Source organism: Patagioenas fasciata, chromosome 11, assembly GCF_037038585.1.
Source record: "Patagioenas fasciata isolate bPatFas1 chromosome 11, bPatFas1.hap1, whole genome shotgun sequence".
In the NCBI taxonomy this organism is placed as follows: Eukaryota; Metazoa; Chordata; class Aves; order Columbiformes; family Columbidae; genus Patagioenas; species Patagioenas fasciata.
This window is the reverse complement of record NC_092530.1, coordinates 9,956,788-9,982,146: the sequence shown is the minus strand read 5'-3', so window position 1 is coordinate 9,982,146 and position 25,359 is coordinate 9,956,788. Positions and strand designations below refer to the sequence as shown.

General features: G+C 39.1%; 1 protein-coding gene across 2 annotated transcripts in view; it reads left to right on the top strand.

The window, feature by feature from the left end:
• Positions 1-24,516, top strand: part of ATRX (ATRX chromatin remodeler) — an 84,144-nt gene extending 59,628 nt beyond the window's left edge. For both annotated transcript variants that reach the window (XM_065846381.2, XM_071813424.1), the window contains 13 exons: positions 2,592-2,722; positions 3,018-3,106; positions 3,276-3,448; positions 5,392-5,545; positions 5,844-5,947; positions 6,403-6,511; positions 7,561-7,738; positions 9,112-9,306; positions 17,621-17,770; positions 18,932-19,057; positions 19,962-20,057; positions 20,632-20,760; positions 21,602-24,516. In XM_065846381.2, the coding sequence (XP_065702453.1) occupies positions 2,592-2,722; positions 3,018-3,106; positions 3,276-3,448; positions 5,392-5,545; positions 5,844-5,947; positions 6,403-6,511; positions 7,561-7,738; positions 9,112-9,306; positions 17,621-17,770; positions 18,932-19,057; positions 19,962-20,057; positions 20,632-20,760; positions 21,602-21,880 (1,913 nt within the window). In that variant the 3' untranslated portion in view covers positions 21,881-24,516. The remainder of the gene's footprint in view (positions 1-2,591; positions 2,723-3,017; positions 3,107-3,275; positions 3,449-5,391; positions 5,546-5,843; positions 5,948-6,402; positions 6,512-7,560; positions 7,739-9,111; positions 9,307-17,620; positions 17,771-18,931; positions 19,058-19,961; positions 20,058-20,631; positions 20,761-21,601) is intronic.
• The last annotated feature ends 843 nt before the right edge of the window (positions 24,517-25,359 follow it).

Below are 25,359 nucleotides of genomic sequence, written 5' to 3'. Positions count from 1 at the left end.
TTTTGCTGCTTCCTGTAAAATTTACCTTAGCTCTGAAATTTGAATTATAGTAAACCATTTGTTTGCACATCAAAAAAAAGAAATTGAGGAATAATAATATTTGCATCTCTTAACAGTAGTCCACTTTCAGGTTTTCATTCATCTCTCTTTTTTCTAAACAACAAACATAATTGGTTTAATGTCTTGCTCTTGACTTGAGTAAGGCATTTGACACAGTCTCCCACAGCATCCTTACAGCTAAACTGAGGGAGTGCGGTCTGGATGACCGGGTAGTGGACTGTGAACTGGCTGAAGGGAAGAAGCCAGAGAGTTGTGGTCAATGGGGCAGAGTCCAGTTGAGGCCTGGATCCAGTGCAGTACCTCAGGGGTCAGTACTGGGGCCTGTATTATTCAATATATTAATCAATGATTTGGACGAGGGAATAGAGTGTACTATCAGCAAGTTTGCTGATGAGACCAAGCTGGGAGGAGTGGCTGACAGGCCAGAAGGCTGTGCTGCCATCCAGAGACCTGGACAGGCTGGAGAGTTGGGTGGGGAAAAACTGAATGAAATATAGTAAGGGCAAGTGTAGAGTCTTGAATCTGGGCAGGAACAACCCCGGGTTCCAGTCTAAGTTGGGGAATGACCTATTAGAGAGCAGTGTAGGGGAAAGGGACCTGGGAGTCCTGGGGACAGCAGGGTGACCATGAGCCAGCACTGGGCCCTTGTGGCCAGGAAGGCCAGTGGTACCTGGGGTGGGTTAGAAGGGGGTGGTCAGTAGGTCAGAGAGGTTCTCCTGCCCCTCTACTCTGCCCTAGGGAGACCACACCTGGAATATTGTGTCCAGTTCTGGGCTCCTCAGTTCCAGAAGGACAGGGAACTGCTGGAGAGAGTCCAGTGCAGGGCAACAAAGATGCTGAAGGGAGTGGAGCATCTCCCGTGTGAGGAAAGGCTGAGGGAGCTGGGGCTCTGGAGCTTGGAGGAGACTGAGGGGTGACCTCATTTGTGGTGATCAATACGGAAATGGTGAGTGTCAGGAGGATGGAGCCAGGCTCTTCTCGGTGACAACCAGTGACAGGACAAGGGGCAGTGGGGACAAACTGGAACACGGGAGGTTCCACTTAAATATGAGAAGAAACTTGTTTGGGGTGAGGGTGTCAGAGCCTGGCCCAGGCTGCCCAGGGAGGCTGTGGAGTCTCCTTCTCTGCAGACATTCAAACCCGCCTGGACACCTTCCTGTGGAACCTCAGCTGGGTGTTCCTGCTCCATGGGGGGATTGCACTGGATGAGCTTTCCAGGGCCCTTCCAACCCCTGACATTCTGTGATTTCTGCCTCTTTTAGAGGGGAGAAAGCTGCCTGTGCAAACTATGGCTCATGTCTTCAGAGCCAAGCTCTATGCTGGTTGCTGATGCCACATTAATTCATGCATTACTTCTGTATTTCAAAAGAAGACACTCTGATTTTCATTAAATAGAGGAGTCTTACTATTGAAGATAAATATAGAAGGGGGATGGCTGCTTCTCATCTGCAGATTTTCAAAATTACGTCTTTCTGTGCACTGTAACAGACATAAAGTACACGTTACATGTTATTTTACCAAATTTTTCCTTCATTTAATGAAAAATATACATTTTCTTTCACTTCTGCAATAAAGGAAATGAAAAAGTCTGTAGAACTTGTTAACTTGAAACGTTTTAAGAGGAAGTTTCTCTGTGTTGTTAACTCAGCTTTAGGGAAGTAGAATCTAAGAATTTCTGTTGTCCTTAAAATTCCATTTCCCAAAGTCATATGCGACACAAATGGGAAGATACCTGAAGCTATTGTATGATTAAAACATAGCAAGAACTTGCTTTATTAAAATATTTCTACTCAGTAAATGTTTACTGGGATTATCTTGTGTATTGAGCAAATGTACTAAATAAGCTCCGTACCTGTTGTGCCATAGACATTTGATGATTGTGATGCAACAAATACTATTTTCTTGCAGGTATACATTCCTTAAATTATGCATATAATAAATATGAAAAACAATCTGTTTCAAGAACCTAAAATTAATGTGCTGCTTAATGAGAAACTGAGCCTACAAAAAAGAGATTTAATTCTCTTTGCACTAATTTCTGCTTGGACATTGAAAAAATAGGCTGGGCTTTTTTTAGATTCTCTATTGTAACAGAATATTGTAGCGTTACAAGTCATTGAACAAAGGTAGCTCAAAATAGTAAGCCAAACTTGTTGAAACCTAAATGCCAATATTATTTTGTATTTTCTACCTGGGACTGCTTTTCGAGAACTGTTTTTACAAAACCTAAATAGACATTACTGTCCTTTTAAGAGGATTTGGATTCATTCAGTACTGGGTAGAAATGTGCTTTTATGCAAAAATGTAATCATGTTTCTCATTATCAAGAAAAAGGAAAATCTAATTTCGACAACTTTAACTAGGAAAAAAATGTCTGTAACTCAGTAATTTGACCTCTTTTACAAGAGATGTTACAAAATGATGTGCATCTGGAAAGAACACTCAGTACTTCACTGATGGGCGTTCAACGGGCAACAGTACATGGCAAACTTACTTCAAACTGTCGTTCTAAACCTGAACGTTATTGTCAGGTGTAGGTGGTGGCAATGAAGGTGGAAGAGGCAAAGCTGGAGCTAAGCTATTCCAGGATTTCCAGATGTTGAGCAGAATCTGGACTCACCCGTGGTGTTTGCAGCTGGACTATATTAGCAAAGAAAATAAGGTAAATTAGATATATCAAAATACTCTCCATTGAGAACTTTCCAGAGAAGCTTTGCCAAATGCTAGGTAAAGTTTCGTCAAGTTAATGGAAATCTTTGTTGCTGTGGGGTCATTTTGCTGCTGTTTTTGTCATATTTTTCTGTCTGGGTATGTTTTCATTCTTAAACCATTTTGCAAGGCCAACCCTTTGTAGAACTTACCATTGTTTAAATGAAGAATAAGCAGGTGGCTCAAAGGTTTAATAACAGCTTCTAGATGAGCATGCCTAATAAAAGTTCTGTTTTTTCTCTTTTGAGGGCTACTTCGATGAAGACAGTATGGATGATTTCATAGCTTCAGATTCCGATGAAACTTCAATGAGCTTAAGTTCTGATGATTATGCAAAGTAATTGAGTTTTTCTTTGTTGTTGTTTGTTGGATTTATTTTGCTAATCGAACTTAGAGGAATTCCATAGAAGTGAATTTTGACTTTTTATTTTGTATGTCTGTTAGTATATATTCTTTGGCAGTAGAATTTTCAAAAAATAATGGGGTGTACAATGTTACCTTCATAGGAAAAAAAAATCCAAGGGGAAAAAAATGAAGAAGGACTGTAGCTCAAGTGGAAGCGGCAGCGATAACGATGTTGAAGTCATTAAAGTCTGGAATTCAAGATCTCGCGGAGGTGGAGAAGGAAATGCAGAAGAACTTGGAAACAACCCTCCATCTGTAGCAAAATCGGATGAAGGTGAGTATGCTATACAAGTCAATAAAATACAAGGCAGCTTCATTCTGCAAAAGGCAATTTGAGGGGGCTGTCAGGAATTCTACTTTGTTGCTAAACGGCAAATTCCTTAATGCCGTGAACTGCTTCTATATTTACAACTCCTGCTATTTCTAATAATATACTCGTCCTGGAAAAACAAGGGGCATCAATTTAGAACTGAGGGCTCTTCTGACAGGGAGGCTGCATGGTTCAGTTTTTTTATTTCCTAAGTACAATACAAAGTCAGCGGAGGAACCATGCTGCTTTTCATGTCTTTTTAAACACACTGATGAAAGATTAATGGAAAGATGAATATACACATCATTCATTGTTGCACCTCGAATTTGAAATGGATGTTGAGCAAGCGGATATAATGCAGCAGGAATGAGACCCTTTTTAAAGATTATTCAAACTACATATAGCTGTACATGTCTATATTATCCTTTAATAATCTAGCTTTTACTTTGTGTCTGTTTTCATAGAGCTAGTTTTCTAGTTGTGTCATTTATTGTGTGTCTTAATCAGTTTACCTAAGTAAATGATTTTTTAGGGAAAGTTATGGTGAGAATTTTCTTTTTTTGATGACAAACGTATTGCAAACGTGTAAGGGGAGTATTGAGAGTGTGTGTGTAAAATACATAGATATACAGATTAAGTGTATTAAAATAATTACTTACATTATAAAGCAGGATGAGTTTCTGTCTCTGGATAACTTAAATGTTTACTACTCTCATGCAGCCTTGTTCAATTTAATGTAGATACAGAATTACTAAGCGAAGGTGATGCTGCAAAATACGTTCTTTAAAATATTGTATGAAAGAAGGCTCAAATATGAGTTCTGTCAAGATCAGTTCAGTCTTGCAACTGAAATTTACTGGTACGTCAGGATGGAGTTTGTGGTGCATAGTCTGAAAATGTAAATGTTTTAAATTGTTCATGAGATAGAACACTTCTATTAGGTATGTAAAAATTTCAATAGATCGAAGTTTTTATGTGAATAAAAGTGTTATAAATCTTATTAATCAATTCTTATCACTCTGCTGCAAAGGAGGTTAAATTGAAGATCACAGAATTATCGTAAAAGAAATTAAGTAATGTAAATCAAGATAATTGATGATTCTTGTCCGCCTTGTTCGTTCTGTTAATAATGCTTAATGTAGGCTTTCACCTGGTTGAATTCTCAATGACCAATGGGAGTGGTGTTAAAGATTGGCATGTTACACTTTGCAAAAGGCAGAATATGATCGCGGAATTTGTTTGGGTTTTTTTCCTCTCTTGGGAATTAGTATAAAAGGTGGAGGCGAGTTTTGGTTTGGTTTTGTGGTTTTTTTTTTCCTATATGCTCGTGTTGTCTTCTAAATTAGCTTTTGGAAAAAAGATCCTGGATCTGAGCCTAGCAGAAGAAAAAATGTTTAACAGATTTCATCTTAAACACCTGTATCATTGTAACATTCGGAAACATTCTTCCAGCGAGTTCATCCTCATAGGTGTACTAGGTAGCCCAAAAGACCGCTCTTTCTCTTTTTCCAGCAATTTGAGATGTTTGTTTGAGATGCAAAATAATCTGCTTTATGGAAAGCTGCTTTTCAATGGCTGTAGCATTTGTGGATGAGTTTTCAAAGCTGTTGGTAAATATCCTTAGGGAAGAGATGGAGATGATAGGATATGTGGCAGGATGTTCGTCCAGATATTCTGCAACACGAAAAGGGGATTTCTGACCCTTATTGATGACTTGTGCTATTGATAACTGCTAATCTGGTAATTGTTAATAATGCAAACACTGTTTTTTCTTTGCCATATTTAACTCTTTTCATGTGAGCTCAGCCTAATAATGAAGAATCAATTCTGTAGTTCAGGTGTTCCAAAGCGTTTAAATGGAAACCATGCTTTTATCTTCTAAATTTTTTTTACTTTGATTTTTATAGGCAAAGCTACATCGTCTTCCAATCCTGGTAGCCCAGCACCGGATTGGTACAAAGATTTTGTCACCGATGCAGATGCTGAAGTGTTGGAACATTCTGGGAAAATGGTGCTTCTCTTTGAGATTCTTCGAATGGCAGAGGAGATTGGAGACAAAGTGTAAGTCGGTTCTAGAAATATTTTTAACGACGTCTTAAATATGTTAGCAGGATAGTGCTCTTTATTCAGTCTTCATAATGCTGTAGAGCTCAGTTTTCTGAAGCAAGTGTGCATGCTACCTTCATTTTTATCAGTTTTCCCATATACTCACAAATTCCACTAGGGTCTTGCTCTGTGTCTGGAAAGGCCGCTTGTTTCCCAAGGTAGTATTGGAGTGAGGAGGGAAGAAAAATAAAGCAATACAATAATAAAAATAACCTGAGAGGTGAATTCTGTGTTTCCCTGTTTCTGTTTTCAGCCTAGTGTTTAGCCAGTCCCTAATATCGCTGGATTTGATAGAAGATTTTCTGGAGTTGGCCAACAGGGAGAAAATTGACAAAGATAAGCCTCCTATTTATAAAGGTGAGTGTCACCTCGAACAATTGCAAAGTTAACAACTCTCTTACAAGGCTCTATTCAGTTGGAAGGGAATGGATTGGAAATAATAGCTTTCTTTAGAAGCACTGTGTGCTCTGTGCCGTTCCTGGAGTTGGCAGGATTGTTGGTCACCTCTGCAGGTGCTCTCTGGTCTGCCCTTGTGGACCGATTGCATTCTGCAGCATCTGTGCTTAATATAGCCAAAGCAGAATGTTCATCATCAGCAGAAAGGACCAAAGGCAAGCACCTATATCCTCTAAAAGCCTCCTCAATTTTGAATAACCTATAGTCTTCTCCCATTATTTTAAAATGTCAGAAAATAGTATATTTTATGTTCCCTATTTGTTCTTTTACTATTTAGAGAGTTGTGTGTATCCAGTATTATCAGTCTGGTTACTTATGCAATGAGCATTTTACTAATTTGGCTGTTACATTTATAGGTGAAGGAAAGTGGTTCAGAAACATTGATTATTATCGCTTAGATGGTTCAACTACAGCTCAGTCGAGAAAGAAATGGGCTGAAGAATTTAATGATGAAACTAATGTGAGGTGAGATCTCTGCTGATATATATGCTCTATTTTCCCCCTTCTCTTTCTTTTCTTCCCTGTTTCTGTGTTACTTATATTAACTTAATGACTTCTTAAGACTTGACAAATAAACATCACAACGTTGTCAGGTGCAGAACTTGCACAAAAAATATGCACCACCACCAAGAGGCTTCTGTGTTCCTGATCAATACCTGTTCAGTGTTTCCTTGCTGGTTTTGTGCTTCTTCAGATTGTAAGCAATTTGAATCAGAGACAGGCTTTTTATTAACATTACTTAGAAGGATGTAAAGGTGTAGGAAGGTCAGAGCCCCGTGGGGTCTGACCAGGAGACAGCAGTGGCTTGGCCATTCAGAAGCACACGGCTCTGTCTCCAGATTTGTCTCTCTTAATTGAGTTGGGACTCTTGGGTCTAATTTGTTCAGGTGATTAGATACAAACTTGTACAGGTTTAAGGAAGTTAAGGCGCTTTGCCTTCCAAGATTTGTTTAAAAATTAAATAGGCACTTACGTTGCAGTCATTTATAACCTACAGAGAATTTATTTTTGAAAAGTTAAATGAAACAAAATAAACTAATTCAATGTTGCTACTCTGAAATGGTTTATTCTGTCAAGTATCTGTCAAGAGCTCATTTTAAGCTGAACCTGAGATAGTACTCAAAAAAGCAGATATGGCAAAGAAATTGTGTCATTCTAGAGTTATTCTGGAGGTTTTTTCTAGCCAGGAAACAGTTTCATTAGCATGGGATATGCCTGTTTAAAATTACAATTTAACTTGATATAACTAATTTTATTAGAGTTGGAAAATGCAAAAGCGAAAAGTTTTTGTTGACAGTTGATGTACAAGAGGCCCTGACCTGTATTGCTGGGAGTGTATGTTTTGCTCAAAGTGTTGTCCTTGTAAATTCTGCATCTGTCTTGTGCTTAATATGGTATTTGAATTAAATTTTTGAGTTATTTCAGTGTGTGAACAGCTCCGTAGTAACACAGCAACATGGGAACAATAGTAGTTTTCCAAAATACTAAGATTTTGCAACTTTTCTCTGTTCCAGAGGCCGCCTGTTTATTATATCCACTAAAGCAGGTTCCCTCGGAATTAATCTTGTGGCTGCTAACAGGGTCATCATCTTTGATGCTTCTTGGAACCCATCGTATGACATCCAGAGCATTTTCAGGGTTTACCGCTTTGGGCAGAACAAACCTGTGTTTGTGTACAGGTTCTTGGCTCAGGTAGGTTTCTGTCTGATATTTTTATGATATTCTGGTCCTGCAAACAAATTCGCAAACTCTGACTATTTGGCCTGTAACTCTTTTGCCTCATGTTGAGGTCTGTAGTGGTCCACACTGATCCAGCTGTCTCCCAGCAGTATTTGGCCACTGAAGAAGCTCTTGAAGGAAAGATTGGTAAAATAAATAACACCTGAAATCTTTTCCTGCTAAACCCACTTCGTCGGACACTTTGTGTAACATGGAGTTTGGAGTTCTAGCAGTGATTCACACATCCAGACTGGAAATATTGTTTTCAGCGTTTTTAATTTGCACACCACTAAGAATTCTTAATAGAAACGGCGGCATGGAGGGTGGCTGTGGTTAGGCAAGAGCCTTGCTCTGTGTCGCTGCCTTCCACAGCCCCCTGACAGTCCAACAGGAGTGAAAACACAGGGAGCTCAAGAATTTTTTATAAAAAGGTGTCCAGTCGTGATTTGAAAACTTCTATTGCACCCTATAGATATTAAAGATGTGTAATAATTATGATGTATAATAATTCTCATGGTCGCGGCTCTGCTTTTTTTACGTATAATGCCATTATCTCTGTTAGGAAGTATCTTGCTTCGTTTTCTAGTTCTTCAGGTGTTACAGAGTATACTGAAGACCTTTTCCCAGTAACTACTTAACTCTTGATGAAGTATTTTACTTGCCAACTTAAACAGATTGCTTTCTGTAACGTGTTACTGTCTGGCATGCGTTTTTTCTTCAGGCTTCAGTCTATTTTTGTAGTTTTCTGTATACACTTTTGAACTATTGATATCTTTTTGAAATGACGATGTTCAGAACAGGCTGTGCTGTTCTCGGACTTCTCACAGTCTTTTTTTCTTTTTAAGTAATTTTCCTTTTTTCATCAAGGATATAATTTGTTTCATACACAGCTGTGATGAATTAGGCTTGACTGCTTCCCTTCCCCTCTCCTTCCACCCCAGTGATATGCTATCTGTTTTGCTTTTTACAGGCTGCTCAAACCATCAAAATAAGGTACATGCTGTGGAAATTGCCATTTTTTGGCCATAAGCCTACTTTGGGGAATGGAAGCAAAAACTTACATCTTCAAAACACTACTCAAAAACTACATTTCTTTCTAGTCAACAGCTAGATGACATCTGCCACATCCTCAATTCATATTATTTTTCATTTGCTTCCAGGAGGTTTTGTTTTCTTTTTTACTCAGCAAACAAAGTGTTTTTTCAGGTAACTCTAGATACAGGATCAAAGAAACAAGGAAAACAGAGCACCGTTAGTTGTTATTCTAGCTATTTTATATCTTTTTTTTTCCTATATGACAAGAAGGTCCAGTAGTTGTGTGAAAGTCAGTTTCTTTGTTTTTTTAGGGAACAATGGAAGATAAGATCTATGATCGTCAGGTAACAAAGCAGTCGTTGTCTTTCCGGGTTGTCGACCAACAGCAAGTTGAACGTCATTTTACAATGAATGAACTGACAGAGCTGTACACTTTTGAGCCAGATTTGCTGGATGACCCTAATTCAGAAAAGAAAAAGAAGAGAGATACACCGATGTTGCCAAAAGTAAGTTGATGCGCATCACTAGTACATCTGTTTAAGGACATGGGGTATTTGATTTTGGAAGGAGAACAGTGCTGTGTTTTCACTTTAGAGCAGTGGTTTTTACTTTGAATGGAGGTGAATAGCAGGTGACACAATGAAGTATGTAATTAATATGATGGATGGTACAGTGAGCGAGATAATGAGTTTCCCTTCAATGTAATTGGCAGTATGTCAAAAAGATCTTCAGTTAAAAACCAAAAATTTTAAACCAGAACGTACAAAAAGCTTTTTCACACAATTTGAGAGAGTAGAAGTTTTACTGTTGGAAAATGTGGAAGCCAAGATTCAACTGAACATCTGAGTGGGTGCTGGTGATACTTTAATTTGTGATAACGAATCTGTGAGGTGATACTGTATGTCAAGGTCTATTTTTATCTTCCTAGGTAAGACTTCTGAGGAGTCCGTGCTCTCCTTTGCCAGGCCTTTTTGGTTTTTTAGTTCCTGTTTAACTCTTCTTGTAGGGACCTTTAATAGATGCGGTGGAGATGGGGGATAAGTTGCAGTTGCTTAGGGTTTAAATGAAGAAAATTGGATCAGCTAAGATTTTGTAATCTGTGTGCAGCCAGTACTAGCAGACCAGTGACATTTTTGTAGACGTACGCAGCTTAGTGAGGACTGATACTCTGTACTCCGAGATAATATGAAGTAACGGTGTCAGACCTTTTTCTAACTTGGTGCTAAAATAACTGTTAAGATCACAATGGTTTGTTTTCACTGAAGCCTCTCTAAATCTATTTGTAATGGATGTGGGGTGTGTAGTAGTGGTTCAGTGTCACTGCTCTACATAGTAGTGGTTTAGTATCCTACTTGATACTTAGGGAACTGAAATATTTACTAAATGAATTATAAAAAATATCACTTTCACAGTCAGGCAGGAGTAAACTTCAGGGGAAAGAGTAACTGGTTCAGTTATTTTATTCTTTTTTTAACCAAGTCAGTTTATTTTTAAGATTAAGCTAATTTTTTTCACTTTGTCTAATTTATATTCTTTGTGGATGTGGTCTGCTGAAGACTAATTCATCATTAAGCTGTTGTGCAATTATCTTTGCTTCTTACCAGGTGAATAGCTAGTGGACAGTAACATGTAAATGTGCAGACCAAAGTTGGTTAACTGGTTACATTTCTGAGTTACTCACGTGTTTAGGTCATTGTCGAGGGTTAAGATTGCGGGGTGACAATCCAACCCTGGCAGATGTGTTGTTAACCTCCTCTCCCCCCCACTTCCCCCTTTTGCCCCTCCCTCTCCCCCCTTCCCACTCAGCACAGGCGATTGGGAGGAAAAGAAGGACAGAGAGAAGAGAGTTGGAAAAGTTAAAGATGTTTTACTAGTGCTACTAATAAGAATAGAGAAAATAATACAATATATACAAAACCAATCTTGTAAGTCTCAGCAACTGCAGAGCCAGCACCCAAAGTCCTGGATTAGACTCTGTAGCCAACTGGAGCTGGATTCAGTCTCTCACTGGCCTCAGTTCGCAGGGACAACCAGCAAGGTCCTCTCCTAATGTTGGCCATAAGCAGAAGGGAAGGAAAAGGGATCCTCGTGATCTCCCACTTTTATATGAAGTATTCACGTGAATGGAATGTTATACACCATTGGTCAGTCTCTTGGTCATCAGTTTTCTCATTGCCCCTCTCGCGAGATGTCCATCCGTGCATTCCATTTGCATTCCATTGCTAGGTTTAACCAAAACATGTGTCGGGTTCTCCAGGAAAATGCAGCTAATATGAAGGCTTTAGCTGACAGGCAAAAATCCACTAAAAGAGAAACTTGTTTTTTAACAAAACCAGGACAGTCATTATACAGTGTCTGGGTGTCCGAGGGAAGTTTTCCAGTTTGTAAATCTATTCATTTCCAATGAAAAATGGTATGTTTTCCATTCTAGACTATTGTTAGACCACTATAATATAAAAAACGGTGTTCAGGCATCACACTGGCATTGTTAGTAGTTATTTGAAATGTTGTGTGCAGCAGTCTATGAGACCACCTACAGTGTGGGTGCAGCTGCCGAGGGGATTTGGGACGTGTCTGCCCAATAACTGTTAGTCACTGTTACACATGCACTTTGAAACCCTTGAAAACAAACTTTAATGACTGTATCTAAGCTCTTTTTATTGCATTGTTTCTCACTGTAAGCAGCAAATTGCAAATAACTGAAAATTTTATTCTACCTTTTTAGTATGTTGTACATTTGCATTTTGGCTAATTCATTTTTTTACCTCCTAAAACATCTTCCTTTAGGTTCTAATTAATAGTACTTATTTTATCTTTTTTACGTTCTTCATTACTTTGTGCCATATACATTATGCTTGCACAAGGTCCCAGGTAATGCGTCACCATTTCCTGCTGCTGCTTATTTTTAAGGAAATAAAAATAGGTTGCAAACCTATGAAACAACTGAGTATGTTTACTCACAGCATTGATCAATCCAACGCAATTATTATATTTTGAAAGTTACTTGTTGAAAGAATGAAGTATAATGTGAAGGAGGAAGTTTATAATCTCCAAACTTACTTTCTAATTTAATTTTAAATAGTAAGTTCCATATTAATTCCCTTCCAACCATCAATGTAAGGTTTGTATAAGTTGAATATAAGCTTTTAACCAAGTCCATGGCTGTAAATAGAGAAATTCTGGAATTCTCTTTGTTCATGGCTTTAGCAAATGATATTGCATGGAATTTTGTCCTTTTAAAGATGTGCATCTTAGTACATATTCTGTGCAAATTTGGTTGAAGAGGCTACAGAGGCAGATTCATCTTATCTTAGCATATTTTGTATTTCTTTGTTGAAAGCAGGGAGGGCTTTGCATTGCTGGTAGCCCCTCCAGGACATAGGAAGCTGCCACTAACCCCCAAATATTCTTTCCCGTTCTTTATCCCCTCAAATCACTCTTAGTAGCGAGGGAGGATGATGCTGGATGCTGAGAGCTGCAGGTGCAACGTGTTGTAGGCAGCACCTAACTCCAAATGCCTATTTTTGGCTGGTTGCTGGTAGTTGGTGTTTTCACGCGTTGTTGGTATAGTTGTGGTGAAAACATCTTCAAAGTGTTAGAGGGGATGAAAGTGTTTCTGGGAGTATTAATGAAAAATTAGGAGCTGTCGTCATGATCCCACTTGTTTTTGAATGATTTTTCACTGCATTTGTCTTCCCTGTGAAGCTCAGCTGATTGGGATCTTTTGTTTTCATTTTATCCACAATTAGGTTCTTGCTTTGCACACAAAACTGAGCTTAGTCCAGTAGCTGTAGTGACTCCTTCCTCGATTCCTGTGAACTGCTTAATTGAAATGTGTTCATGCCTTTTGTATAATATTGGAAGTTTAACTTTTAAGTTTTATTTCCTATTCTGTCTTTTTTTTGGTCTAGCCAGTTCTCTGAAATCCTACATGAACCGTCACAAGGAAGTATCAGCCATAGGAAATACTGCAATGGATGCGATTCTCTGAATTGTGCAGGCTTATTCATTCAGAAAGTTAATTATTCCTTATTTCAGTGTAGTTTTAGTAGAGGTGCATGATTCAGCTTTATAATTATGAAACTTTTAAAAAATGATATTAATTTAAAAACACACTCATAGCACTTGTTGAAAAAAGTTTATTAAGAAGACTTATTGATTTGCTTAGGAAAGCATTTTATTGTAACACGGATGAACTAGACAGCACTTAGTGATTAACATTTTCTTTAAGATCATGTTGCATTGATCTTCTGATGCTTTGTTCCTGGTAAATTCAGCAAACCCAACCTGATCTCTGCAGCTCTTAGCTGGAAACAAAGGCCCAGCAAACTTTACCTGTATGACTCTTCCATCATTGAGCTGTCTGTCCCTTGCCCACAAAGACTGAGCTGTTCTTTTATAATTACCAGTGAAGCAAAATGGGCATTTAGGCTAAAAGAAGGCTTTAGTTCTGCCTTTTACAGGTATAATTGTCTCTCCTTGTCTTCAGGCCTCTTTTACATCTTCAAAGCGTAGTCTGTTGAACAATGATACCGCTGTGTGATTTTACTGTTGTGCAGACAGTAAGGTAAGGGATTACCACTGTAATCCTTAGAATTGGTGTGAAATGCACAGTAAAACCACGTAAAGAGATGACTAAAAGTGTCAAGTGGAGATACAGCTAAGCTCTGAAAGAACAGATTCCTCAAAGAAAGATGTTTGAAACTACAGATTGAAGCACCGACCCCTTCCAAGCCTGCTTTTTAGAGGGAATTCTGAATAGGAATTAGGTGAAAAATGGGAATGATGTTTACATCTTTTTTTCCAACCGTCTAAGCGTGAATGTGGGTGAACCTGGTGGGATTATAGGTCTTCTGCTGGATGTCTGCTAAGTCAGAGAAAGAACTTGGTGACTTTGGTGACACCCCCAGCAGTTGGATTCTTGAGCTGTGCGCCCAGGAGTCCATGTGTTCAGAGCTGAGCACTTGGGTTCTTCTTGCAACCCCAAGTTTTAACACAAATTTCAAGTTCTTTGATGTAAGAAAAAAAAAGGGGGGGTTTAATTCTTTTGCTTCTAATGGGTTAAGATAATTCCTTCTATATTGTTCTAAAAGTCAGAAGTAAAGCTGTTACATGAGTGAAGAAACAAATATGACTCGTTTTTTTAAAATATATCCTTGAGAATTTTGTTTTTGCAATAATCCAACTTGCAGTCAAAGGCCAGTTTTCTTGGAAAATGTTGTTAAGTGGGGAGAAGATGCTGAATGTTGCCCTTTTCTATAAAAAGTCACACGGCAAATATGCACTATGTAGTTTTCCTGGAAACTTATCAAAGCTTCAGGTTTAGCAGCAGTTTTCTGCCCTTTGCGGTCTGAACAAGACCTTCTGGTTGCCGAGGAGCAGCGTGTAGGGTTCTCAGGGGAGAACACAGATTGCATTTGAACCATAACTTCACGGCACCATTCCTCTGCCCTTACCCCGCTGCAACAGCTTCTGCAGCTCGGACAACGCAGATACTTGGTTTTAGCAGGATATTTTCATTATGAACGTTGTTCGTGTTAATTATTAAATGAGTCTTCACTCCCTCTGTTTGATTTCATTCATCCGCCATGCCTGCAGAGTTGAAAAGGACCGCTTTCCAAATTCAGCCCAAAAAAGGTGTAACAGGTGTCTCAAGACTGAGTAATCAGTCAAATTTGCTATATTTAAGTATAGAAATAATTACTGTATGTAGGCCTATAGTTTTATGCAAATGTAGTGACTTATTATCTAACACAGACTAAAGGCATAAAGAGGTTTTGCTGTTATTTCTATAGAGAAGCAATTCAAAAGGAAAAGCTGGTGTAAAGGCGGACAATTCTCTTTAATGTGTTATATTTTGGGTATTACATTTTCTTTGCTCTGAATTTAACAGTGCATCTGGCGTATTTTTTTTTAAATCAGTGTGATTTAGGGCTGGACTATTGTTTGGGATTTAAGTAGGTTCTCACAGACTTTTAACACCCATCTCCTGAAGGATTCTGTATTGGGGTGGGCTTGAGCCATACGCAGCTAAGGGGAAAAGGTGTTTTCACCACAAACGCCCATAGCAGGACTGGGTGATAAGTGCACAACTCCTGCCTTTCCTTGGCCAGTGTGACCCGTGTTTCAGAGCAGTAGACACGAGGTGGGAGCTGCACAAAGACAAAAGGGGGGACAGTGCGTGTCCCTCGGGACAGGCGCTATTGCCCCCCTGTTCCTCAGGTTCAGTGGATTAGAGTCACAGTCACATTTTCATGTGAAAGGAAAACTTGGCTCAGTTGAGGTCATGTAATGCAGATTGGAAAAGCAGATTAAAATCATACTTCAGATTCAGTGGGATATAGTGTATCATTATTTTCTACTAGCTCAGGACACAGCCAGAGCACGTGCTTTGCTTTACTTCTGTACTAGGAGACAATTTTGGAATCAGAATCAGAAGAATTTTCTGCTTATTTAAATTCATTTTTATTTTTAACCTTGGCACTAGATGTTCAGTTGGTTGAGGAAAAGCTTATTTATGACTTAACAACAGAATTTGCATTCCTTCATGGAAGATTTCATTTCTAATACACTTATCTTTCCATAGCATTTAAGTCCCATCAGGGTTTTTAGAAGACAAACCTTTTTTAAAATTCAAAACCTTTTTTCAGTATCTTTAATATTTCATCTTAAAGCTTATCAACCAATTGATAATCGTTCGATCAAAAAGGCAACCAAATGAAAGGAATACTTATTCTGATGATTTTTTTGTTTATACCATAATTTTGTTATTGTTGTAGTTGTAAAATGTAATGAACTAAATGGCAGTACCTTCTGTATCCCAGTTTTCAAGCTTCGTCATTAAAGTTAATGCAAAGTAAAGTTTAGACAAAGAAAAGCAAACACACAGTTGGATGTAATTTAAACCACATTTTGAAGACTGTTGGCTAAGTGAGTGTGGATTATATTCCAGTATTGTTTTCAATAATAGTGTTGCCGTGGCAATTAATGTATATGCATGTCCAGGAGCCCTCCCCACACGGATGTATAGCTATGGTATGCTGAGAGCTCTTTAACTCTCTTAGCTTACTTTTGTAGTATCTTCTTGACTTCTTCACCCACTTCCTCTAGATGTTTTCATCATATCCTATTATTTCATCCTTTTTCTCTGTCTGCCTTCTCTCCCAGCACCCCAGAAATGCCATTATTTGTTCTTTGTACCCATTAGTTATGCAGATATTACACTGTTGAGGAGCTGGCCATGACAGGATTGATTCAAATTTAGGGAGAGCAAAAGGCAGAAGGATGAAACAAAAGTTGGCTTATAGAATTGGTTATTGAATTGGGTTTTAAACCACTGGTCAGGGCTTCCACATGCAGTTCCCAGTGTTGTTGCCAAAACCTGTTTGCTCGTGGGTACGAGCCATTCTTTACAATTGGTGTTCTATTGAGACAGTTGATATTGGTGTTGGTACAAATGCCGGCACGACAAGGATGTGACGTGGCATGGCTCTGTAGGCGTTTGTGTAATTCTACCGCAAAAAGTATATTCAGTATATTCCCTGTACTTCTTTTCAGGACTGGTCTGAATGTTCAGTGACGTGGTTTTGTATTATGAGTCTTAGACTGAAGGTGGAGATAGATTGGAGCTTTCTTAATTTGGAAAGCTCATCAGTGCTACAAGAGCACTTAAAATACACACGTTCAATAATTATCTCCAAAAGGGGACTCCAGCGGTGCAGCATGAGCACCTTCCAGTAGTCTTAGAGAACCTATTTCTCTTCATCCTTTGCAGCTTTACCTTTATTTTAACATAAAGAGGCATCTTTGAAAAACTGTGGAATACCGACCCAGTGGGAATGAGGACTGCAGAACCATTACTACCTGCCTTAAATACCAGCTCTTCACAGTCATTTTCTCTATCTGTTTTTATGTCACGTTTTAATTGAGATAATGATCTGTCATACTGTGGCATCTGTAGTCCGGACAAGGGCAGTAGCAACTCAGTATTTTGGTTAGCAGCTCGTTTGTTTTTATTTTATCTGGGAGATACTCAATATGCTGGTAACTCTGCGTTTCAAGAAGCAATTGTATAATTTTTTGCATTAGAAATCTTAGACTGAATACTGAGCTTTATTGGAGTTTTCTTTTATATGTGTATATAAATAAAAGGACAGATATATGTGTGTAAAATGTTAGTATGTCTGCTTCACAACCGTTTGCCATTATAAAGCACATTGTAAGTATTTCTGTTAACCTTAAATTAAGCATTAGGGGAGTTGTGGAATATAGAGATCTAAATTGCAACCTGCTGATCAAATCCGATTCATAGCAGTGGTTTGAGCTTTCTTAGTCCAGATGGGTGGGGGGCTGTTTATCTCAACCTGTGTCTTAACAGCCCTAAGAAAGGAGCCTGTTCTGTTGAGTGCTGATGGACAGTTGATGGACCAAAGTACTAGTTAGTGTTTTAAATCCAGCAGAGGTGCTCTTTTTGTATTACGGATTATTGATAGGTCCTCTCACGTGTCCAGCCTAAGCAAAGGAAAAACCATTGAGCACATTCCATTCTTTTTAGGTTCTTAAACCGCATTTATTATTGTGGAATCTGAGTGCATTCCTGTGGTTCATTAAGTGATTGGACTGTCATCTCTGTAGCAGATTGTTAATCCATTACCCTCCCTCTGAGGAAAAGTGTACTTTTGAATTATTGTTTTCATTTTGTTTTGCTGTGAAGCACTCTGAGCTGCGCTTTGTGAAACTGGGTCAAAGTTAGACATGCACAGAGAGTAAATATAGAGCTACTGAGGGACCACTGATGGTATCGTCTTTGCATTCAAACAGGATACAGTTCTGGCAGAATTACTTCAAATCAATAAAGAATACATAGTTGGATATCATGAACATGATTCACTCCTGGACCATAAGGAGGAAGAGGAACTCACTGAAGAAGAAAGGAAGGCAGCATGGGCAGAATATGAAGCAGAAAAGAAGGTAAAGCTATCTAATCACATTTACATATATGAAAATAACCTTTCCAGATTTAAGTACCACTTCCCTTTTCAGTTTGTTTTGGGGAAATCAGTTTTCTAATAGGCTAAGCAATTGATATGTAAAGCCAATTTTCACATACGAAAAATGGAGATACTATGTCTCATTTGATCTTCCGGTGCTGTTCTTTTGTGTGTATTTTCTTTGTTACTTTTATTTTAAGATTACTTTTCACACACACTTTTTTCCCTATTTCGTAATGAAGCTCAACTGGTGTCCCGTGGGATACCTCTCTTTTACCGTTTGAGGGAAATTTCTAGCTCCATTAAAGGTATACACTTGATTTCAGCAATTTTTGCCATGATCCCACGAACATATGAGCATCTGTCAGAAAGGACCTAAAAGCTTGCTTTTTAAAAAATGATTCCCCACATCTCGTTTATTTGATATTTAAGCAGATGGTAGAATGAAGAAAATTGTAAATTGGCTACAGGTTTGGGATCTTTTTATTCTAAAAGGAATATGATAACTTGGTGTAACTGGAGTCCAATAGCAAAAAAATCCTGGAAAGGCAACGTTTGGTATTCAGATCTGATCAGTAATCTGAAAGTACAAAAAGTGGTTGTGCAAATTGCCACTGACTTTCTGGAGTGAGAAAATGACAAAGGAAATGGAGTATTGGAGAAGGTTTTGAGAGGGAGAAGAAGTAGGAAGATACAATACAGTAAGCACTGAAATACCCCTGTGAGGAGTTCAAATGGGAGATGAGCTTTATATTCCTGCTAATAAATTATACATTTCACTTCTTGAAAATTTGATTACAGTCAGGTCAGACCCAACTTCAGGTCGTGGGTTTGCAATATAAAAAATGTGTCTTAGGATACACCGATAAGCCTTGGTCATTTTTTTTTCTTGGTTTATCAAGTAATTATAATTACACAAAGCTCCCATATTACTCAAGACTAGAACTTAGGTTCTTCTGTGATTAAAATGTCCTTTAAATTGAGGTTTGGAAAGGATTTTCAGTTTACTGAGGTAGGTTACCCTTCATGCCCTATGTCTTCTCTAAGGGCCGGGTTGTCTGCCCAGAGTGTTTCATGGGTTATTACAGAAGGCCGAAGTTATCAAAGTTATTAAAATCTAAGTGCATTTTGTGTTTTTAAGGGCTTGACTATGCGTTTCAACATGCCAGCTGGGACCAATATGATTCCCACGAATTTCAACTCTCAAACACCATATATTCCCTTCAATTTGGGTGCTCTGTCAGCAATGAGTAATCAGCAGCTGGAGGTAAGGCACAGTGCAGCTGGCGTAACGTGCCTGTGTTGCTGTAAGCACGCATGTATTCTTCTGTCACAAATAATGCTTAATGGCATTCTTAAATATCTTGATATTTATGTAATTATCTCCTATTTAAAATATTTGTGTGTGTAACTATATTGAAGTCTGACTTGTATGCATCTAAACCCCTACCTGTGTAGTATCTCAGGATTCTGGCAGATTAACTGCATTCCTTGCAGACATTAATTACCACATCTAGCTTTCTGCTGCTATCTGTCTTCTCTCCAAGCTCCAAGAAGGAATGGGAGAGAGGAATGTGTGCTCTGCTCCTCAGTTCTCTCAGGTCTTGGTTTGCCACCTCAGCTGAAGTAGCTGGGGGCGTTTCTTCCCAATAAGATGCCAGGAGTTGAAGGCCAGTTGTGGAATGACCCCTGCTAGCGTCCGGTGAGAAGTCTCGCTAAAGAATTGAAAACCTCAGGGGGACTTGTGTTGAATATACCCAAGGAATAATACACAATATATTGCCAGTATTAGGCTACAATAGATAATTAAGCATAATAGATAATATTCTGAGCCCATAGAGTGAGCTGAGATAAAATCAGTATCGCAGACAATTGGACTGGGTTGAAATGTAGCGCTCCTGTGATGATCTGAAAACCTTTGAGTACAAAAAGATATTCTTTTATAAATACTGTCCACTGTACAAACTGGCAGATATATACATGCTGTTCAATTAGTCTATGCTGAAATTCACATGTGTGGACGCTTAGACTCATTGACTTGTGCAAATTGAGAGAAAAAAGTAATTAAAGTCTAGGTACGCAAAGCAAAGATGATGAAAACTTAGAAGGTTGGCAAAGAAATGTGTTCTTTGTATCTGTGCTTTATAATTAATTTTCTGGTGTTTTCTCAGGAGCTTATTAATCAAGGAAGAGAGAAAGTTGTGGAAGCAACTAACAGTGTAACTTCAGCAAGAATTCAGCCCCTCGAAGACATCATTTCAACCATAGTGAGTGGAACGGATAACTGTAGATTTAATTCAGGAGATGGGAAAACGTGATACAATAGTCATTTCTTTGCCTGATAATGTTTATGGTCACTCAGCTAATTATTTGCATTATTAATGAATGTAATTGCCAGTTTGTACTGACCTTTATCCCTGCAGCTTGCAATAACCCTTAATGGTATCTAGATGACATGAGGCCCTGGAGGACTAGCTGTTTAGATCCATAATTATTTGCCATGCTCTGAAAATGCTGGTTTTCTACAAATAGGAATAATAATTATACACAAATAAGGTGTATTTCCTATATGTTGTCCTTATCTATATATCTTGGGCTGTCACATTTCTCACTTGCTTCCAGTAATCTAGAGGTGTATTACCTTAATTAGCAGTTAGAAGAGCTAATAACTTGTTGTTCTGATTCTGGTGAAGTATAATTCTGCATTTACTGGAAACTGGGCTGTGTTTCAACTCTTGATGATGCAACTCTGAACATAATGCAAAACTTCCATTACCATTACGCTTTTGTTCAAGTGACCAGTGCCAAGAAGGTTTCGTTTTTGGTTTTTTCCCTTTTCAGTGGAAAGAAAATGTAAACCTGACAGAGAGCCAAGTCCAGGCCCTGGCACTGAGCAGACAGGCAAGCCAGGAGCTGGATGTCAAGCGCCGAGAAGCCATCTATAACGACGTCCTCACTAAACAACAGATGGTAAAGTATCTTAAGATTTATTCAGTCAACTGTCCACGTTTGAACTGGGATGTTGAGTATGGACTTGGCACGTGTGCGTGTGTTTCCATGACCTAGAAGTGTATGTTTAGGTACATAAATAGGTGCTTACAGAATGTGTGTTTCAATGCGTTAAGTATTGGCTGGCATCGTGTAGCGCTGTATGTGACGTGACGGCGGGAGGCGGTGACGTCTGCAGTGGATCGCATTGCGCAGCCTCATCAGAGGAGCCTCCATGAGACGTTTGTTTAAAAAATACTCACCAGATTTTCCTGTTAAGTAGTTTGCTTGAAGGTCGTGAGGCTTAAAGAGAAATCTGATTCCAGAGCTCAGAATGCAGCTTACAAAACACATGTCTTAGAAAGTATCGGTATTGGTTTTTTAGCTTAGAATTACTTTGCAAAATCTGAAAGTTGCCTGGATTATGTCAGTGGGAAGAGTTTTTTCTTAGGCAAGCAAACATTTAGTGACAGTCTGCGTGCGGGACTTTCAGAGGGATGCTAAATGCTACCTGACAAATAACATCATAACTTGTACCTGGGAATAATTTCACGGTATAGTGCATGTTGCTGTAGCGACTCTCCTAAATGCTGCACACAATAATATCAGCAAGTCATTAAGAGAACCTAGCCCTAAATGGTGTTACTAAATGGTTTCCACAGTAATCGGCTTGTGAATACCATCACATTAGTGATGGTGATAACAATGGTGCTTTTTTCCTTCAGCCATACTATCCCTAACAAATTGATTTTAACTCCGAACTTGATACTCGGAGCATTGAGAGGGGTCGTGCACTTACAACAGCTCTGCTTTCCCTCCGCAGTTAATCGGCTGTGTGCAGAGGATCCTCATGAACAGAAGGCTACAGCAGCAGTACAATCAGCAGCAGCAGCAGCAGATGTCGTACCAGCAAGCAGCAATGAGTCATCTCATGATGCCGAAGCCTCCCAATTTAATGATGAATCCTTCCAACTACCAACAGATAGATATGAGAGGAATGTATCAGTCCATGTCTGGTGGTATGCAGCCACCACCGTTACAACGAGCACCACCCCCAATGAGAGGCAAAAATCCAGGGCCTTCCCAAGGGAAATCAATGTGATTTTGCACTACAATGTTAAAATCAGAGAAAGAACTTTTATTTTTTTAGGAATCAATGGCTTAACAGAACTCAACTGTAAAAAAGGAGAAGTTTGGTCGGTCCCCTTAATTGCCATGTTCCATATTAGCGTTTCAGTTTTGTTTAAGTAGGACATGATGTTTTCCCTGTTGTCAGTGATGTTGCCTAGAATCTTCTTACATATGTTGAGTACAGGAGATAACAAGTTGTTTTCAGTGAAAACAAGTCCTCCCGTAACAGTAGCATCTCCGCAGGGTTCCTGTTGAAACTCCTACGCTTGCTGTGAGGAGCTGCGAGGCTGTCTCCGCGTCGGAGCAGCTTAGGAAGGACTGCAGGTCTGTGTGTTTCGGTATTACCTTATGTGAATTGTACACAGCTGAGTTCTTGATTAGAGTTGATTCCTCAAATTATGGAATACTTTTTCGCTTTCCCATTTCTTTATATTAGTGGGAATATTATAACCGAGATAGTCTAGTTTCCTTTTGACTGAGGTCTGGACTCGTACTATATCATCTGTGCTGAACGAAACATAGGAACTGAAAATACTCTTAGAAACAGAATTGAGTGCAATATTCTGAAATACTACTGCTCAGAAGCTTTTGAGTCGTGCAGTTATATAGAAACTGTGTATACAGCCTTAAATAGCGACTTGGGGAAGGTGATGGTTCTTCCCTAGTCTTCTGCCATTTTTTACTTTCAGTTGTATGTGATGGAATAACAAACGATGATCTGAAGAGCTGGAGATGTTTTTCCTTCACACACTGATTTACTCTACGCGAGTCCAATACAAAGCACATTTCTGTTAACTCCTTAATGCTGGTGCTACTGTCTTTTCCCGTTGCCGGCAATGGGAGATGGGCCAAGAAAAGGAAATTCCTGGTATTTGGGGGGTTAAAATAGCGATGGTGGCCAGCATCAGACCCTGTTGTGTGAACAACTTTAAAATGGCAGAGCTATTGCTGATCTGGATTCCATACAAAGAAAGCGCTGTAGCAACTTGCGGAGCTGCCAGAACAGTGAATTAACTTTTCCTCTGTTAGAAAAGAGTTTTGGTTGTGCACTCCTCCCCATTCCCTTTCATTTGTGCGAAAACAAGGTTTTAATACACACAGAGCTTGATTTTGTTTTGTTTTCTTTTAATGTAGACCAGAGATTAAATTTCTGGCTTATCATATATCGTTAGCACTCTCCCTACCCAGACTTTTTGTGCTTATGGAGATCTAATTAAATACAAATGGGGCTTTTCTTTGAATATAGTTTGGGTGATTCTTCCCCCATCCCCCCAGAAAAAAAAAGATGTGTATAATCTGGGGGTAAAAGTAACTGACAGGAACACTTGAGGCAGTGGTGTATTGGCCACAGGGAGCTCTGGAGAAAGCAGCACACGGCAGCGTTAGCTCCAGATATTGCCGGACTCTTCTAACTCGCTGACATGAACGACAATTGTTTCGTTTTCTGGAAAGTTTCCTGCAGGAGTCGGAGTTCTTGTCCTGAACGGACAAGTGTTTTTTGCATCTAAACATGCAAATCTCACGCGATAGTTCAATTTTGCGATCGAAAATGGGTTTGTGACCTGAAGCAAGTTTGATCGGTCGGAAAACCAGGTAACAGGCTGCCGTCTTGGACTCTTTTGTTACAAGATACCACACAAGAACCTCAGTATGTTCTAGTGCTTTGCCAGCTCTACGATTACAATAATTTGGGTGGAGGGGAGCAAAGAGAGATGTATTACACTGGAAGAAACACAGTGTGAGACTTTGAGACAAACATTTGAAGGCAAATGCACCCCGGCAACTCTCACCGATATTCCTACGTGTCGAGAATAAGAGAAATACTTTCTACCAAACCTGGGAATGTTCAATGGAGTTTTATAGTAACTCAGAGACTTAAATGTGGAAGTTTTAGGCAACATTTAAAGGCACATTTTTTTCATTCTGGACAAAACTCTGGATAACAGAAGACTAACGCATAAGAAGAAAGCAGAGATAAGCATTGAACTAAGACTTGGACCACTTTGCATACATGTTTCTCACTTGACATTTTAGCTGCATAACAATGTGCTTTGAGTATAACATCAAGCTTTAAAGAATATTTAAAGACAGAACATACATCAATAAGATAATAAAAGGCTCATTTTTATATTTGTTTTAGATGTTTTAACTAGGTGAAATGGCTTAAGATGACAAATAAAAATGTTGCTTGTAATACAGTTTTGCCTGCTAAATTCTCCACATTTTGTAACCTGTTTATTCCTTTGGATGTAAAGCGTTTTTGCTTAGTATTGTGATATTGTATATGTTTTGTCCCAGTTGTATAGTAATGTTTCAGTCCATCAACCAGCTTTGGCTGCTGAAATCATACAGCTGTGAAGACTTGCCTTTGTTTCTATTAGATGGCTTTTCAGTTCTGTATTAAATATCTTAAGTACTATAGAAAAGGTGTCACCTCTTCCTATAAGGCTGTTTTGTAATATATATAAGGACTGGAAATGTGTTTTTAAACAGAAGAAGCATTCAAGTATGACGATATACTATCTGTGTTTTCACCATTCAAAGTGCTGTTTAGTAGTTGAAACTTAAACTATTTAATATCTCATTTAATAAAGTGACCAAAATACATCAACGTGCCTTGTGCTACATTCACAACACAGCGTGAGCTCCCCAGGGATTCCGGCCAAGGACGTGGCTTGGGAGAACTGCACTGTGAGTTTGAGCTCTGATGTTTCTCTGCAGCGAGGCGCCTGTTACAACTGCATGGAGCCATTCCTTTCATGTAGAGAAAACAGTCGTGGTCCAGGTTTTCAAGTTACAGGGATTATTAGTAGCTTCTGCTGCCAATCTGCCCGTTGAAGAGTGAGTTATCACCTGGCAATGATTAAGAGTGAGGTGGAGTTCTTGGTCAAATTAGAATAACCTACTTGAATGTTTTAACCTCCTAATTGTACTTCTCCATTTCTTAAGTTACTAAATCCCACCTGTTGGGCTAGAAGAGCCTTTCCTATGCAAAAATTCACATGGCAATTGTGTTTTAAATCTGCCCCTTGTTCCCTGTACTTGAAGTTTTCGTGGTTCCCAGCCAGCGCTGGAGCCGCGTTACCCCCCCGGCTGGGGGACGTGCCGTGGGAATTGGTGTGAAAATACCTTTATGGGGCAGTATGAGCAATGCATTTTTACATATCCTTACAAGTCTGCTGAAAACGGTGCTGGGGGGCAGTGGGGAGAGGCTGGATGTACTGGCTGTTGTGTTGGGCTGGGAGCGACCTGGGACGAGTCCGTACAGAACAGTCCTGCAAGGTGCTCTGATGCTCAGCAGCAACGTTCTGATGTGTGGGGTGCTACGTGCTTCTTACCCTGTGGCTTTTTTTTGTCTTTGAAAGCAGAACCGCTCTGAGCAAGGTTAAATGAAAATAAATTCATCAGTTAAGCAAGAAGAGTTTTGGACTTGGATAAATTTTCAACCTT